Source organism: Neofelis nebulosa, chromosome 6, assembly GCF_028018385.1.
Source record: "Neofelis nebulosa isolate mNeoNeb1 chromosome 6, mNeoNeb1.pri, whole genome shotgun sequence".
NCBI lineage: Eukaryota > Metazoa > Chordata > Mammalia > Carnivora > Felidae > Neofelis > Neofelis nebulosa.
This window is the reverse complement of record NC_080787.1, coordinates 39,419,843-39,438,840: the sequence shown is the minus strand read 5'-3', so window position 1 is coordinate 39,438,840 and position 18,998 is coordinate 39,419,843. Positions and strand designations below refer to the sequence as shown.

Genomic DNA, 18,998 nt, shown 5'->3' with positions numbered 1-18,998 from the left:
GATAATAGCCAAGAATTTTCCCAAACTGGTAAATGAAATCAATCCACAGATCCAAGGTCAGAGAACCCCAGGCAGAATCAGTACAAAGAAAACCATATATAAACACACTGTGGTCAACATGTTGAAAAGATAAAGGGAAAATCTTAAAAGCACTCAGAGGAAAAAGGACACATGATATGCATGAAAACAGTAACAGTAATGACTGACTTCTCTCATCAGAAACAAGGAAGGCAGAAAACAATGGAACATTATCTTTAAAGTGCTGAAAGAGAAACACGACCAACCTCAAATTCTATATCCAATAAAAGTATCCTTCAAAGAGGAGAGGGAAATAAATACATTTTCAAAAGACAAATTACTCCAGCATACTTGCACAATAAAAATAGGCTAAAAGAAATTCTTTAGGCCAAAGGGAAAGGATTCCAAACAGAAACCCAGTTCTGCAAGAACTAGAAATGAAGAACACCAAAATGTGTAAATAGGTCAGTAGATACAAAGGACCTTTGTAAAAAATGTAAATGTACATATGCAGGCATACCTCGTTTTATTGCACTTCACATTACTGCACCTGACAGATAATGCATTTTTTACAAATTGCAGGTGGCAACCCTGTGTTGAGCAAGTCTATTGGTGCCATTTTCCCAACAGTATTTGCTCGCTGCATGTCTCTGTGGCATATTTTGGTAATTCTCATAATATTTCAAACTTTTACATTATTGTTATATTTGTTATGGTAATCTGTGATCAGTGAACTTTGGAGCCTGAAGATGTGGCTGAATTGCTATAAAACTTTATCAGATGAGGAGGTGCTTCTTATGAATGAGCAAAGTAAGTAGTTTCTTGAGATGGAATCTACTCGTGGTGAAGATGCTGTGCAGACTGTTGAAATGACAACAAAGGATTGAGAGTATTACATAAATTTAGCTGATAAAGCAGTGTCAGGGTTTGAGAGGATGGACTCCAATTTTGAAAGAAGTTCTGTCAGTAAGATGTTATCAAACATCACATGCTACAGAGAACCCATTCATAAAAGGAAGAGTCAATCAATGTGGCAAATGTCATTGTCTTATTTTAAGAAACTGCCACAACCATCCCAACCTTCAATAATCACCACCCTGATCAGTCAGCAGCCATCAGCACTGAGGCAAAACCCTGCACCAGCAAAAAGATTATGACTCACTAAAAGCCCCGACAATGGTTAACATTTTTTTTTTTAGCAATAAAGCATTTTTTAAATTAAGATTTGTACATTGTTTTTTGTACACAGTGTTACTGCACACTTAGTAACCTATAGTATAAACAACTTTATATGCACTAAGAAACAAAAATTAATTTGACTTGCCATATTGCAATATTCACCTTACTGCAGTGATCTAGAACCATACCTGCAATATCTCTGAGGTATGCCTGTACAGGCAGATATACTTTAAATCTCTTTAAAAGATGATATAGACTTTATGGTTTAAAATAAAAATAATAGCAAGCTAAAGTAGGGTTTATATAAAACAAGAACACAAAGGCAGAACTGTAAATGCATATATACTGTGGTAATAAGGTTCTTACATTGTTCATAAAGCAGGATACTCTTTGAAAGTAAACCATGATAAATTAAAGATGAATACTGTTATCTTTAAAAGAGCTAAAATAACTCTCAACAATAGCCAAATTCTGGAAAAAGCCTAAATGTCCATCAACTGATGAATGGATAAAGAAATTGTGGTTTATATACACAATGGAGTACTACGTGGCGATGAGAAAGAACGAAATATGGCCCTTTGTAGCAACGTGGATGGAACTGGAGAGTGTGATGCTAAGTGAAATAAGCCATACAGAGAAAGACAGATACCATATGTTTTTACTCTTATGTGGATCCTGAGAAGCTTAACAGAAACCCACGGGGGAGGGGAAGAAAAAAAAAAAAGAGGTTAGAGTGGGAGAGAGCCAAAGCATAAGAGACTCTTAAACACTGAGAACAAACTGAGGGTTGATGGGGTATTGGAAGGAGGGGAGGGTGGGTGATGGGTATTGAGGAGGGCACCTTTTGGGATGAGCACTGGGTGTTGTATGGAAACCAATTTGAAAATAAATTTCATATATTAAATAAATAAATAAATTAGCTAAAATATAAAACAAAAAGACATAAAAAAGAAAAAATCCAAGGATATATAAACGAATATTAAAAAATACCAACCAGCCCCCCCCAAAAAAGGAAGGAACTGAGACACAAAAGGAAAACAGGATAAAGAGATACTAAACAACCAAGATAAGAGGATTTAAAAAAAAATTTTTTTTAATGTTTATTTTTGAGAGAGACAGAGTACGAGCAGGGGAAGGACAGAGAGAGAGAGGGAGACACAGAATCCAAAGCAGGCTCCAGGCTCTGAGCTGTCAGCACAGAGCCTGACACGGGGCTCAAACCCCGTGCTCTGTGCTAACAGTGCAGAGCCTATATAGGATTCTCTTTCTCTTCTCTTTCTCCCCCTCTCTCTGCCCCTTGCTCACTCACACTCTCTCAAAAATAAATAAATGAATTGAAGAAAAAAAGACAAATCAATACTAAGCAAAAGAAAGTTGATGTGACTATATTAATACCAGATGAGGTAGACTTCAAGACAAAGAGTATTACTAGAGATAAAGAAGGATATTTCATAATGACAAAAGGTCAATTCATTAAGAATAACAGAATACAGATTTAGAGACTAATAACCCTTATGAACACAGACTCAACTCAATAAAATATTAGTAAATCAAATACAGAATATATAAGAATGATATTCATAACCAAAGCATATTAAAAAATGCAAGACTGGTTTACCATCTGAAAATCATTCAATGTAATTCATTGTATTAACGGAATAAAGAATAATACCATAATAATTTCTATAGATACAAAAAGTATCTGACAGAACTAAACATCCATTCAAAATAAAAACGCTCAACAATCTCAAAATAGAAGAAAACTCAATCTGATAAAGGACATCTACAAAAACCTATTGCCAACACCACACTTAATGATTAAACACTTTATGCTTAAAATTAAGAGTAAGGCAAGGCTGTCTGCTTTTATCACTTCAATTCAACATCAAATTGAAGGAATTAGTCAGTTCAATAAGGCAAGAAAAAAAACAGAACTACCATATGATCCAGCAATTACACTTCTGGGTATTTATCCAAAAGAACTGAAATCAGGATCTTGCAAAAATATTAGCACCCCCATGTTCACTGAAGCACTATTCACAGTAACCAAGATGTAGAAACAACCTAAATGTCCACTGACAGATGAACAGATAAAGAAAATGTGGTAATATATATACAATGGAATATCTTTTTAAATTTTTTTAAGTAAACTGCACACCACATGTAGGACTTGAACTCACAACCCCAAGATCAAGAGCCATACGCTCTACCCACTGAGTCAGCCAGGCACCCCTTTACATACAATAGAGTATTTAGACAGAAAGGAAGGAAGGAAGGAAGGAAGGAAGGAAGGAAGGAAGGAAGGAAGGAAGGAAGGAAGACAGGAAGGAAGACAGACAGGAAGGAAGGAAGACAGACAGGAAGACAGGAAGACAGAAAGACAGGAAGAAAGAAAGAAAGAGAGAGAGAGAGAGGGAAAGAAAGAGAAAGAAAGAGGAAAGAAATTAAGCAATATGAGACAACATGAATGAACCTTGAGGATATCATGCTAAGTGAAATAAGCCAGTCACAGAAAGACAAATACTACATGATTCCATAACTTATATAAGTTCTCTAAAATAGTCAAATTCATAGAACCAATAAGTAAATTAAGCATTCTCACAAGATACACAGTCAATATACAAAAGCCAACTGTATTTCCACATACTAACAATGAACAACTGGAAAACAAAATTTTTAAAATACCCCTTACAGGACACATGATGGATCAGTCAGTTAAACATCCAACTCTCGATTTCAGCTCAGGCCATGGTCTCATGAGATCAAGCCCTGTGTCAGGCTCTGAGCTGAGCGTGGGGCATGCTTGGAATTCTCTCTCCCCCTGCCACTCCCCCACTCTCTCTCTGCCTCTTTCTCAAACAAACTTAGAAATAAATAAATAAATAAATAAATAAATAAATAAATAAAAATACCACTTATATGAGCATCCAAATACACAAAATTCTTAAGGATAAATTTAACAAAAGATGTGTAAGACCTCTATACTGAAAACTATAAAACACTGCTGAGAGACATTTAAGAAACTAAATAAGTGGGTATTGTTTAATTTATGGATAGAAAGATTCAGTATTAAGATGTCACTTCTTGCCAAAATGATTCATAAATTCAATGTAATCTTCATCAAATCTTATAGAAACTGACAAACTGATTCTAAAATTTACATAGAACTGCAAACAACACACCTAGACTAAGCTGAAACAGTCCTGAAAAAGATCAATGCTGGAGAACACACACTACCTGACCTCAAGATGACCTGTTTGAAGGTACAGTCATCAAGAGAATATGGCAGAAGACAAACAGATTAACAGAACAGAATGCTCTAGATAAATTTTCAACAAGAGTGCCAAGACAATTAAATGGAAAAAGGAAAGTATTAACAAATGGTGTTAGAACTGGGTATCTCTAAGGAAAAAAAAAGAACTTCAACCCCTACCATTACACCACATACAAAAAGTTAATTTCAGGTGGGCTATAGACCTAAACAAAAGAAATGTCTACATGAAAAGAGAAGAGTATTTTCATGACTTTAGGCCAAGACTGTTTAGAAAGAAAAATCACTAACAAAAAGAAAAAACTGATAAGCTGGATTTCATTATCAAAATTTAAAAGTTCTAGGCATCCAAACTGGAAAAAAAAAAAAAAAAAAAAAGTAAAATTATCTCAGTTCACAGACAGCATAATCTTTCATGCAAAAAAACCCTAAAGATTCCACCAAAAACTATTACAACTAATAATCAAATCTGGCCAATTTGCAGGATACAAAATCAACACACAAAAACCAGTCATTTCTACACAATAATGAATAATCTGAAAGGATGAAGAAAATAACTCCATTTACAATAGCATCAGAAAGAATAAAATACTCAGAAATAAACTAAAGAAGTGTAAGACTTGTACACTAAAAGCTACAAATCACTGCTGACAAAAATGGAAAAAGACATAAATGGAAAGACATCCTGTGATCATGGATTGGAAGACTCAGTATTGTTAACAAGACAATATTATCTAAAGCAATCTACAGATTCAATGTAATCCCTTTCAAAATCCCAAAGGCAATTTTTGCGAAAATGGAAAAACCCATCCTAAAATTCATATGGAATCTCAAGGGGCCCCATAGCCAGAACAATCTTGAACGAGAAAAACAAACTGAAGGTTTCATATTTCCTAGTTTCAAAACTTACTACAAAGCTAGAATAATCACAACTGTGGTACTGGCATAAATATAGGCATACAGAACCAAAGGTACAGAATAGACAGCCCAGAAGTAAACCTCTGCATATATGATCAAATGATTTTCAACAAGGGTACCAAAACCATTTCATGAGGAAAGAATAGTCTTTTCAACAAATGGTGCTGGGAAAACTGGTTGTCTACATGCAAATGTATGAAGTTGGACCCTTACTTTATAACATCTACAAAAATTAACTCAAAATGGATCAAAGACCTAAAGATGAGAGCTAAAAGTATAAAACACTTCGAAAAAAGCACAGTGAAAAGTTTCATGATGCTGGATTCAGCAATGATTTCCTGAATATTACACCAAAAGCATAAACAATAAAAGAAAAAAAAGAAAATGAACCACATCAAATTAAAATCTGTGCATTAAAGGACACAATCAATGCAGGAAAAAAAACACATAATGAGAGAAAATATTTTCAAATCATATATCTGATGAGGGATTAATATCCAGAATATTAATAAAGAATCCTACCATTTGACAATGAAAAACACCAATTTAAAAATAGGCAAAGGACTAGATAGAATAAGCATTTCTCCAAAGATACACAAACAGCCCGATACGAAAATATACTCAATATCAAAACTCAAAACTACAATGAGACACCACCTCACACCCATTAGGAGGGCTATTATCCAAAAAAAACAAAAACAGAAACAAAAACAGAGAGACAACAACGGGTGTTGGTGAGAATGTGGAGAAACTGGAACCCTTGAGCATGACTGTTGGTAACGTGAAATAGGGCAAGTGTTGTAAAAAATAGTATGGCAGTTGTAGCTGCACCATTTTAAGCACAATTACCATAGGATCCAACAACTCCACTAAGTGTATACATGAAAGAACTGAAAGCAGGGGCTCAGTTACTTGCACACCAATATTCAAAGCAGTATTATTCACAGGAGCTAAAATGTGGGGACAATCCAAATATCCAACAACAGATGAATGGGTAAACAAAATGTGGTGTGTGTGTGTGTGTGTGTGTGTGTGTGTGTGTGTATGGAATATTATTTAGCCCTAAAAGGAATGGAATTCTGACACATGCTACAACATGATATAAACCTTAAAAACATTATGCGAAGTGAAATAAGCCAGACACAAAGGAACAAATGTCGTTATGATTTCACTTATATGAGGTACCTAGAACAGGCAAATTCATCGAGCTTCAAGGTGGGAGAAATGGGGAGTTATTGTTTAATGGGTACAGAATTTCTGTTTTGGATGATTAAAACATTCTGGAAATATACAGTGATGATGGTTGCACAACAATGTGAATGTATTTAATGCCAGTGAATTATACATTTTTTTTTTTTAACACTTATTCATTTTTGAGAGACACAGAGACAGGGAGTGAGCATGGGAGGGGCAGAGAGAGGGAGACAAAATCTGAAATAGGCTCCAGGCTCCGAGCTGTCAGCACAGAGCCCGACGTGGGGCTCAAACCCACAAACTGTGAGATCATGACCTGAGCTGAAGTCAGACACTTAACCGACTGAGCCACCCAGGTGCCCCAGAATTACACATTTTAAAAATAGAGGCACCTGGGTGGCTCAGTTGGTTAAACCTCCAACTTCGGCTCACGTCATAATCTCACGGTTTGTGGGTTCAAGCCCCACCCCACGGTTGGCTCTGTGCTGACAGCTCGGGGCCTAGAGCCTGCTTCGGATTCTGTGTGTGTGTGTGTGTGTGTGTGTGTGTGTGTGTGTGTGTGTGTGTGTGTCTCTGCCCTCCCGTTTGCACTCTCTCTCAAAAATAAACAAACAAATAAAAAGGGTCAAAGTAGGGGGCACCTGGGTGAGTTGGAGCCCTGCAATGGGCTTTGTGCTGTCAGCAGGCTCTGTACAGAGCCTGCTTGGGATTCTCTCTCTCCCTCTCTCTCTCTCTCTCTCTCTCTCTCTGGCCCTCCCCTACTTATATTCTCTCTCAAAATAAATAAACTTAAAAAAAAACTTTTTTTAACTTCTGTTTATCAAAATATACCATTAAGAAAATGAATAGGCATGCCACACATTAGGACAAAATATTCACAACACACATATTTGAAATCAGACTTGTATTCAAAATATAGAAAATAGAAAATATATTACAATTTAATAAAAAGAGGGGCACCTGGGTGACTCGGTCAGTTGAGCGTCTGACTCTTGATTTTGCTCAGGTCATGATCCTAGGGTTATGCGATTGAGTCCCATGTCAGCCTCCATGCTGAGCATGGAGCCTGCTTGGGATTCTCTTTCCCCAGCTTGTGCTCTTACAAAAAAAAAAAAAAAAAAAAAAATCAACTTTTTAAAAAAAGTTTATTTATTTACTTTGAGAAAGTGAGGAAAGGGATAAGAAAGAGGGAGAGAGAGAATCCCAAGCAGGCTCTGCACTGAGAGTGTGGCTTGATCCCACAAACCGTGAGATCATGAGTCACATGTTCAATAGCCAATAAACACATGAAAAGAGGTTCAACGTCATTAGTCACCACAGAAATACAAATCCAAACCACAATGAGATATCACTTCACAGAACTATTATCAAGAATAAAAAATAAAACAAGTTAAAAAAAAAAAAAAGAAACTGAAAACCAACCCCCCCTCCCCAAAAAAAGACAAGAAATAACAAGTGCTAGAGAGGATGTGGAGAAGAGAACCCTTGTGCAGTGATGGTAGGAATGTTAATTGGTACAGCCACTATGGAACACAGTATAGCATTTTCTCAGAAAATTAAAGATATAAAACTACCACGGTCCAGCAATTCTTCTAGGTATTTATCAAAAGAAAACAAAAACACTAATTTGAAAAGACATATGTCCCCCTAGAGTCATCACACCATTATTTATAATAGCCAAAATGTGGAAGCAATCTGAATGTTCAACAGATGAATGGACAAATAAAATGTATATATACAATGGAATATTACTTGGCCACAAAAAAGAATGAAATCTTATTATTTCCAACAATATGGATGGATCTAGAGGATATTATGCTATGTGAAATAAGTCAAAATAAGAAAAAGACAAAAACACTTATACGTAGAATCTAAAACACAAAACAAATTAACAAATAAAACAAAACAGAAACAGACTTACAGAGAACCAACTGATGGTTGCCAGGAGGGAAAGAGTGGAGGGGGAATGGACAAAATAGGTGAAGGAGATTAAGTGGTGCAAGTGGTACAATCTTCCAGTTAAATAAATGAGAGACGGGAATGTAACATATAGCACAGGGAATATAGTTAACAATATCGTAACAACTTTATACGGTAACAGATGGTAACTAGACTTATTGTAGTTACCATTTCATATATGTATATAAATGCTGAATCACTATGTTGTACACCTGAAACTAACACAGGTACTTAATTAACTATACACACACACACACACACACACACACACAAACAAAAATAGAACCCCCCACCAGAATAGCTAAAATGAAAAAGACTAACAATACCAAATGTTGGCAAAGATGTAGAACAATCAGAATTCTCACACTCTGCTACAGGGAATATAAACTCATATAAGCACTTGAGAAAACTGTATGGCATTATTAAAAAGTACTCATCTAACCTATGACCTACAATTTCCACTCTTGGGTATTTATCTAAGAAAGGTGAAAACATTTGTCCACCAAAATCGCTGTACAAGAATGTTTTAGCAGCTTTATTCAGAATAGCCCCAAACTGGAAATAAAGTGTCCATTAACAGAAGAATAAATTTGGTATGCCCATACAATGGAATACTATTCAGCAATAAAGAGGAACAAACTAACACCACATGAGAGAATCTCAAAAATGTTACGGTAAGGAAAAAAGACAAATTAAACAAAAAAACAGACACATAAGTGTGTATGTATATATGATTCCACTTACACTAAGTTCTAGAACGGGCAAAATCAGCCTAAGATAAAAATCAGAAGAGTGGTTACTTCCAGGTTGACTAGGTAGGGGCACAAAGAAATTTCCTGAGGTTGTTTTTTTTTAATCTTAATAGGAATGTAGGCTATATGAAGATATGCATTTGTCAAAAATACACATAAGATCTGCATTTCAATTATGGAATTATCCATCAATCTTTAAAAAAAAAAAAAAAGCAAACTGATTCATTGTAGGTCTGCTTAAACACTGCACTATTGGGAGCACTGCAGAGTCCAGTTCCGCCATGCGTCCACACACATTCATAGCAGATGGGAGCACAGTTCAGCAAACAGAAATGTTACAAAGCCCTGGCGTTGCTGACTCTAGACCAGTTCCCGGACCTGTTTCCTCATGTATAACATGCCAAAGCTTAGTGTCTTCTCCACCGTGGTGCCTAGCATTACCATCAAGATGAAAGCGCTGATGTGGCAGTACTGTGCAAAGTTAAAACACTGTAGGATGGTGGGCAAATGGGTAAAGACGTTCTATCCTTCTGTGATTCTCCAGGGCCACCTATACGTTCAAACTTCCATGGGAGACAGGATTATACCCTTAGAAATGACACCAACACCTGTTTGGCCCTGTGAGAAAGCACTTCTACTGATCCACTGTTACTATACAACTCTCCAACTTACCTCAAAAAATTTTTCTCCAAGTTTTCCCTTAGAAAACTGAGTCCACTGTCAACTTTAAATTATTACCAATAACAAGAAGGGGGCAGAAACCAAAAAAAGGCTTAAAACAAACAAACAAAAAAAAAAAAACCCCAGCATTCAGATCACACATCTGAAGAATTCATGAACTGGCAAAAAAGTTTTATTACCAGAAATTTCCAAAGCATGTTGCATATTTGCTTTCTAGCCATCTCCTGTTTCCAAACAGGGAGTTTCACAAGGCAACAACCATGATGGCTTTTCACAAACAGAAGCAGATAGAGTTACTCCTGCCTCCAGGGACTGGGCAAGGCTGCTCTCTATCAGGTTCCACTATCATATTCAGGCTCCCATGGGCAGGGCAACACCAACCAGGTTCCCACTGGCCACCCAAGGGACAGGGCATGGGAGTAGGACAAGGGTCCCCAAGGTCCCCCACGTCCCAGAGAGCCCTGGAACAAGCACACCGATCCTAGTTACCAATGTTTGGGAATCGACAAAGTGATACTAAGAGCCATTCAGTCCTTCAATCTCTGGTCTTCCTTGATAACTACAGTGGTATCAGCAAAAAACACTGGGTTTGCTTACCTCTCATTGGACCGTATCATGTAGTCAGTAAATTCATGGTCTCCCTTGATTACCTCCAAGGGGACCACAAGGTTGACATCAGAATCAGTGTTCCGCAGCTGGTTGAGTTTAATATTGACTGAGAAGAGGTAATCGCGCACGTCATCTATGCCCACCTTCAGGCCCTTGCACACCACATACCTGGCAGAAGATACCCTGTCACTCCACTGAGCAAGGGCTTCTCCCCCACATTCCTCCTCCCCAAACTCCTTGCTGAGTCATAAAGCTAAAGAATCTTAAGTCTATGCACAAAGAACAGTACCAATTCTGTGCTGCAAAAGTTCAATTCAATTCCTTCCTTTTTATGTTGGGCTATATTTCTACTCTCTGTGGCAGTGGTTCCCAACTGCCCGGTGCCAGGCTGGCTGTATCACTGTCACTAGGGAGTCTGTTAAATTACAGACCTTGTCAATCAGACTCCCCAGGAACAGGGCCCAGAAATCTGTGTTTTTAACAAGCCACCTAGCAATTCAGACTGGCCACATCTTCTCTCACGTCATGCATGAGCACTGTGTCCCCACTAGGATGCCAACAGTGCCTCTGGTTGGTGGCCCTCCTGCCCTGGCCCAGCCCATAGGTGCCCCTTTTCACTTTCTCTTTCCCGGACCAAGCCAAGGATCCCCGACCTAAGTGTGAGGAATAAGGCTTGTGGAGAAGGAGGCAGAAGTTGCACTGACACACCACAGAACCAGTAAGATCCAAATCTTGACTCCTCTCGGCTCTAATCACTTCCTTAAAATCAGGGTTTTAATGTAGCTTGAGTACAAGCTTGAGCAGTTATGCCAGAGAGCTGCACTTTTCTGTTCTAACATTTAGTCAACTAGTCTGATTAGAATGGAGAGGAAGGCTTTACCTCTCGGAGTTGGCAGGACGGCTGGTAATCGGCTTAAAGAGACACACTCGTTCAAAGCAGCAGTACAGCAGGTAGATGAGCCCCACGCTGAACGGTGTGAACAGGTCAAAGGTTTTACAGATGAAGTGGCCTCCTAGATTAGAGTGAAGACACCAACAGCCGTCAGTGGGCTCTTACCCAGTGGTAAGGTAGTCTGAAGGAGTAAATGTGACAAAGCCAGGGACCCAGCACTCGGGTCCATTAAAAGAGGCAATTTAAGGGGTAGTCTCAGTTTTAGAGGGGACTCTGGGGGATTCTATTGCACTAACTTCCCTAAATTCCTCATTTAGCCAACTGACACCTGATTTAAGCAGGTTTTTTTTTTTTTCTTACTCCAAAACCCCATACGTGGCTCGTGTCCAAACGGGGCCTCTAGCGGACCCCAGGCTGGGGAGACACCTGAGGAAGCATTACCTGTTCGGACAACAGACAGCGCCATGAGGAACTGACAGAGCAGCAGCTGCTTGCTGAGGATCTCTTGCAGGTTCTCCTGTCCCTCCACTGAGAAACCCTGAAATGAGAGTATAAGAATCGGGAGTAGGAAAGAGTAGTGATGAGGACCTCGTTCATCCCTACTACATCTTCATTAAGATTTCCTGAAGCGTTTCCATTGATTTCCACCATCAGACTGATAAAAAATACAGCTCAGCGTTTAGATTATTTTGCACAGTCATATGGCTCCTCGCAGACGGAGCCAGTACCAGGACCCAGGCCTGACTCCTAGCACAGGGCCACTCTTCTGCTCCATCACTCCCAGGGGATACAACCAAGACTACTTTTCCAAGGAGATGGTCCAGAAAATTTTAAAACCCATTTGGGAACCCAGGGGAAGAGTAAGGCAGGGCAGAGGCAAAATACTGGCTGGTCACAGGCCAACTACAAGATAGGAAACAGAATGCCCTGGTCAGTCCAAGACCCTGAGAGTGGTGTGAATACTCTGCCTGGGCTTAGCCACTATTCAGGCCCCAGGATGGTGATAGGTGAAAAGTTAACACAACTGACAGTCACAGTAATCTCGTTCTCTGCTAACCAAAACCCCCTTCCTGTCTCAAGACCTTGGAGCCTCTCCCTCTAGCTGGCAGGGTCTCTGGCCAGGGTGTTTGTTCAAAGAATGTGCCTTGCCACCCCTGGAGTGGTCTCCCTCTCTGTGAGATACCAGCAGGGAGCAGAGAGCCAAGCTCGCACAGAAGTAAAGGAGGCTGGGAGTTGGAGGAGGGGGGAGAGGAGAGTTGTTTAATGACTACAGAGTTTCAATTTTACAAAAAGGAAAAAAGCATGGAAATCTGTTTCACAAAAATTTGAACATACTCAACACTACTGAACTTAAAAATGGTTGCAATTGGGGGGGGCGCCTGGGTGGCTCAGTCAGTTGAGAGTCCAACTCTTGATTTTGGCTCAGATCATGATCCCAGGGTCGTGAGATCAGGCCCTGCATTGTGTTCCACGCTGAACATGGAGCCTGCTTGGGATTCATTCTCTCTCTCTCTCTCTCTCTCTCTCTCTCTCTCCCTCTGCCCTGTTTGCACTCTCTCTCAAATAAAAAAATTAAAATTAAAAACAATTTAAAAAAAATTTTTAATGGCTGAGATGGTAAATTGTATGTGTGTTGTTGTTGTTTTAACAATAACTTTCTTAAAATGTAAAGGACGCTGATGACTGTTAAGCTGGCACCAGCCAGGCCAGGTCTCCCTGCCTCAGTCCTACAAAGGTAATAGCTAAATGACTCAGAATCAGAAATTATTTAACAATGTCCTCCAGATTTGTAGATGTTTCTCAAAATGCATGCCTGTTCACAGAGCCAAATAAATAAATAAATAAATAAATAAATATCCCAAGTCATCAGGCTCCAATGCCCAAACAGAAAGACAATCCTTGAGTTTGTGCTCTAGCTGCCACAATGCAACAACAGCCCCCCAAGCACTATCAGGCCCTCACATCTGCTCAGCTGGAGCAGCCCCTCCCTCTTCTCCCCCAAGCCTATCTGCTGTTCCCTGCCATGCACGGTGCTGTGGAAAGCCAAGGCATCTTCAGAGCCTATGCTGACATCCTACACACTCTTTCACCTTTCCACATGGTTACTGCTTGAGAGGCCACCCAAGGAGCTCTAGAGGCTCTTCTCAATTCTAGCCATGTGACCCTGGAGCAACTGCCACATTCTGTCTTTCCTCTTAGTGAGTGGTGGCTTCCTCCAAAAAAGACTACCTGCAGCATCAGATTTCTAGGTGAGAAAGCTACAGTGGGCTCCCCTCTGTGCCTCAAGCAGCTGCCCGAAGAACAAGGTTCCTTGAATATTCACTTCAGCCCAATCACTGACAGGGCTTCCAGTGGATTCCCCTGAGCCACTGCCTTTGGTTATGTGGTCATCTTCAGCCCATCCAGAGGCTTAGGTATGGTCATGTAAGGACAGCCTCTACCAGGAGCCACACCCAGGTGACCAACGATGGAAATGTTCTTTCCAGTCAGTTTTACGTAGTCCATCTTAGTCATGGTTCTCCCCTATCATTTCTCACAGCCAACCGAGGCCCTTCGAAGAAGTGAGCTCAGAAGGTCCACTTGCTCTAAGCAAAGGTGTCCACAAAATCACAGCATTGACAAAGTTATCATTGAAAATATGTGCAGAAAGAATAAAAAAATGTATCACATATCCCTACTATCTGAATAGTGAACTACCATTTTCTAAGGCAGCCAAAAGGACCAAGTAAAATAAAACAAAACAAAAGCAACTCTCAAGCTTCTAACATGATAAATCCTTAAAGCATCGCTCTATGGAGAACAGATCACCTACCCCATCAGCCATCAGAAAGTGGACACCCTTGCGATCTGTGTTATCCAGGACAAAATTCCGAAAAGCAGTGATGTTCTCTGGGCGGGTAATATCCCCATCTCCATCGATGCCACCCTCACCTGGCAGGACACAAGATTCACATTTAGCTCATCTGCCCTGTGGATCCCAGGAGCCGGAACACAAGCTCCCTGGGACTGTGAACACAGGTTCTCCTCAAGGACCTGGAGAAAAGGCCCTGTGAGGAGCAACTCAATGCAGGATCCAACCTGCAAGGCTGCCTTACAGTGATGGACCAAGAGGCAAAAACAGGGCCTGTTGTGATAAAGCAGAATTCAAAAAGAGTTGTCCAGCCAAGAGTCATCAATTGAAGTAGAGGGCCTTCCTCTTCAAGACTCAAGTTGTGTTTAAAGCACCTATATTTAGGAACCAACATCCACTTTTAAATAAGAACTGTTAAGAAAGAACTTGGGACTTTCTGCCAAATCACAACAATCAAGAAAGAGTGGAGGGGACTGCTGTGGGGCTGCTGAGCTGTCCGTTATCCAGTGAATTCCACACCCCGTGCACAGGCTGGAGATGGGCATGGAGTTTGTATTTGTTAATAACCCTGTCATTTCTCAGCTGGAGATCAGGCAGTTTCATTATCTCCTGTCACCACAAGAGAAGAAAAGGGGAATTAATATGGTTTTGATGAGAGTTTGCCTAGTGGAGTGTTTAACCTGTATCCTACAGGCCTGGGGTAAAAAGGGAAGGTCTAGAGGGAACGGAGATCTTCAGGACAAGGACTGGAAACCCCAGGCTGAGAGACCTAGGAAAGAAAGCATGCCAAGTGGATAATAACTGCATCTGACCTAAAGTCCCCACAGAGGACTCTCTCAAAGCCCATCACCCTCCTCCATGTTCCTACCATAGTAGGGTTCGAAGAGCTCACTGGAGGCCGAGTAGAAGTCCTCCAGCTTGAAGTCATTTGGGCCCTTCAGAGTCATTCCAAAGCCTTTCGCATGCCACTTCTTCCTCCACAGCACATACTCAGAGAAACCGCCTGGGCCTGCGCAGACGTCAGCAAAGTACAGAAGCTCAGCTTCCCGGTCCTTTACCAGTGGTTTCTGCAAAGGTAAGTGGAGGACAGGGGAGAAAGGGAAAAAGTCTGGCTCAACGGGCAACAGGAAGGAGAATGCAGGGGGGGTAAAACGAGCCTTTCAGCAAGCGGAGCGCAGAACTCCCGCCAGGGCCACGACACCCAGGATATGTATCCTCTGTGATCATCACCCCCTGGAGTTGCCCATCCGTGCTTCAAGATACCCCTAATGCCTTTCAACTACATGGCCTGGCTCAGACTCCTAATAAAAACATCTTAATGGGAATCTGAGTATTCGTTTTTATTTCTGGGTCCTTTCCTTACCATATCCTGCCTCTAAGAGTCCCATTGAGCAGAATAGATGCTGTATCCCCCACTTACAGACAGGGAAAAAAGACACCAAGACACAAAGCAACCTGTTCATAGCCTGTGTGCAACAAAGCTCAATCAGAATCCAGTTGGCCTGACTGCTGGACTCCGGTCTTCCTATCCAAAGTCTGAGAGGTCAGGGTTCCTGGGTGGCTTAGTCGGTTGAGTGTCTGACTTCGGCTCAGGTCATGATCTCACAGCTTGTGAGTTCGAGCCCCGTGTCGGGTTCTGTGCTGACAGCTCAGAGCCTGAAGCCTGCTTCAGATTGTGTCTCCCTCTCTCTTTGCCTCTCTCTCTCTCTCTCAACCATAAATAAAAAACATTAAGAAAACAAACAAAAACAAAGTCTGAGAGGCTTTAACATGTCTCCCTCCTGGTCACAGGGCCTACCTTTCCAAACCATAGCCTTTGCTTCCCTTCTCCCCTTCCTTCTTGGTTCTCCCTATTTTTTTCCAATTAACTTTTTATCTTGGAATAATTTTAGATTTACAAAAAAGTTGCAAAGACAGAGTTCTCATATACTCTTCGTCCAGATTCCAATTTTGTTAGCATCTTACAAAATCTGTCAAAATTAAGAAACCAACACTGGTACACTGCTATTAACTAAATTCAACTTGATTCATATTTCACTAGAGTCCTTGTTTTGTTCCAAGATCCAGTCCAATATATCACAGTGCTTTGAGTCTCCTCCTTTTATGCACTCCCTTCTTCTCCTGCCTTTGCCCCTCTGCTAGCCAGGAGTACAGGGCAGTGCAGAGCTGGAGGCTGACAAGGCAGAGGGGGAAGGAGACACTGGCGTGGAGCTTCCAGGCAGCCCCCAGGGTACCCACCCACACCTTAGGAATAACTAAATTACAACAAGTATTTGAATTTTTACTGGATTATAGTTTTTAACCCTCCAGTAGCTTTTAACCCTTAATCTGAAATTTACGCTGAACCAGCACTGGCCCATATTGTGTTTATCTTTTACACACCTGGCCCTGGAGGGTGAATTCTACTTGTTCCGACCTGGCTCCAAGGCAGAGGGGATATACCACCTGCACACTGGTGACAACAAGAGGTTGAGCTCTAGAGCAGGTAACTAGAGGACCCTGAGGAACATCCAGCTAGAAGGAGCTTAGGCAGCTCAGCCTTCCCTCTCCATAGGTTTGTCTTGGCTGAGTACTTATCCAGAGTTCTGTAACTGCTAGATAAAGATCAGAAAGCTTTCAGGGAAAGAGCTGTAAGAAAGAAATGGAAAATACTAATGTTCACAATCTAGTCACTTTCTGGGTGAAAAGGGCCTAGCCTCTGATGATAGCTATCCTGCTTAACCAAAACAGTTGAAGTCGTCTCTGGACTTTAGCTAAAAATAAACTTCATCATCCTAAGACAAGCCTACCCAGGCATGCTGAGATGTATCAGTTCCTTCTCTTCTTTCCCACCAATCGGCCTCAGTATTCTTCCTTTCTGAGCCGTCAATTATTCATATTTTTGGATTATATTCACTTGCACACATACAAAAAAGGCCTAATGGCATTTGCTGAGAACATTATGTAGCATTTTCTAGGCAGCCCAGTGGTAATGAGGCAGGGGTCACAAGTTTAAGGCCTGCACACACTGGAAAGAGGAAAAACAATGTTTCTCATCACTGGCTATGCCCTAGCCCTAGGCCCTAGGCTCTCCAGGTGAGCCACTGGCCCAAAGGAAGACCAGGCAGAGGAAGGAAAATGAATCAGTGAAAGAATCTCACCTCCAAAAAGAGCACTTAAGTATGATCTCCATCTGTGATTTCAAGACCTCACAGGTCATGGCCAGAAGGTCTTTTCATAGAAAGGACAGCTGGAGTTCTCACCTCTGCCACTTACTGGCTGCGCAGTTAAGGGCAAGCATAAGATTTATGCCTCTAAGCTCACATTCCCTCAACTGTAAACTGGGATTAATGTAACTAATTTCTCAAGGCTGTTGTAGGATTAAAGTATCGTATGTCAAAGATCTTTATAAACTGTAAATACTAAATGTAAGATGACACAACATTCAACTGATCAACTTCCTTGGAGTCAAAACTCTTGTCTTTTCCCATCTTTTTCCTTTTCCAATGCCTAGTGCAGTACTCCACACTCAGTAGGCACTTTATAAGTGCTATCTAATTTCCTCTAAGATAGCACTGAAACTTAAAGATCTACATTCAATTTTTGTCTCCTGAGGCTACACAATGTTTACTACCTCAGCAATACCCCCAGGCACACAGAGCCTGCACATAACGTGCTAGCATATACCCAAAGAATCTTAAACTCTCTTCTTTCCCTTATCTCTTCCAATTCATATTTACAATTTGTTTCCCTAGTCTCTTTTCTCCTTTTACCACAACCCACAGAACCAGAAACCCAATAAAAAAATTCACAGTCCCCTCTGCTTCCCACCTCGAACCTCCTCACACCTATCTAAGCTTCAAGTTCTCCATGCTCTTATTCTAAAGTTTGTGTGATCCCAGAGCCACTGAGATTCTAGCAAACCCAGTGTGTGTCTGGACCTTCAGCCACTCCCATCTCTGCTGGGGATTGCTCTGGAGTGTCTCTGCTCGCCTGAAAAACACACCAAGACTACTGGGCTTGGCTATCACTCTGGTCCTCAGGGGAAAACAGAGATGAAAAGAGGGAAGAAAACACTAGGGGCTGGAGAAAAATCCCTTTTTATAGCAGAGTGTAGAGAAACATCTCAGAAAGGGCAATTCTCCGTGGCCACTAACAATCAATTCAGGTCAAGAAGCTGCCTGAAGCGTTACAAACACAGTTGCCTTTTCCTATGTAACTAACATCTCCACCCTTGACCTGAATGGTACAACCCTGGCGCCTACTTCATTTTCCTGACAGCAAAAGACAATAACCAGATACCAGCTGCTGGAGGCGTTTACATTCAAAAGCCCAAAATGATGCTGTGACTTCCCATCAGCTTGACAGAGCTCCTCTGCCAGGCAGGGGTTTAAAGGAAATCATTTGGAACTCAGAAAATTAAACCAACATTATATCAACCTAATTTTCTCAAGATGCTAATTCCAAGAGCCCTTTTGTGCTGCCTGCTGGTCCCGGCAAACAGGGAGGGAGACCTGGGAGAGAGAAATGACTACAGGCTGGAGGGGTCTACATGCCAGTTTTGCCAGCATTGAGGGAAGCAGTAAGGGAGGTGGAGCTGAAACACTAAAAAACTTGGAAGATAAGTTCCTTTAGCAGGTGGATAATCATGGGGCCTATTGGAAGGACAGAGTGTGAAGCAGAAACAGGTTTGGG

The 18,998-nt window shown here is 40.9% G+C and overlaps 1 protein-coding gene across 5 annotated transcripts in view; it reads right to left on the bottom strand.

Moving 5' to 3' along the window:
* CMTR1 (cap methyltransferase 1) overlaps positions 1-18,998 on the bottom strand; it is a 50,596-nt gene that overhangs the window by 11,103 nt on the left and 20,495 nt on the right. For 4 of the 5 annotated variants that reach the window (XM_058733780.1, XM_058733778.1, XM_058733781.1 and 1 more), the window contains 5 exons: positions 15,193-15,391; positions 14,286-14,404; positions 11,915-12,011; positions 11,462-11,594; positions 10,570-10,749 (listed from right to left, as the gene is read on the bottom strand). In XM_058733780.1, the coding sequence (XP_058589763.1) occupies positions 10,570-10,749; positions 11,462-11,594; positions 11,915-12,011; positions 14,286-14,404; positions 15,193-15,391 (728 nt within the window). The remainder of the gene's footprint in view (positions 1-10,569; positions 10,750-11,461; positions 11,595-11,914; positions 12,012-14,285; positions 14,405-15,192; positions 15,392-18,998) is intronic. The other variant, XM_058733782.1, reaches the window with a different exon arrangement.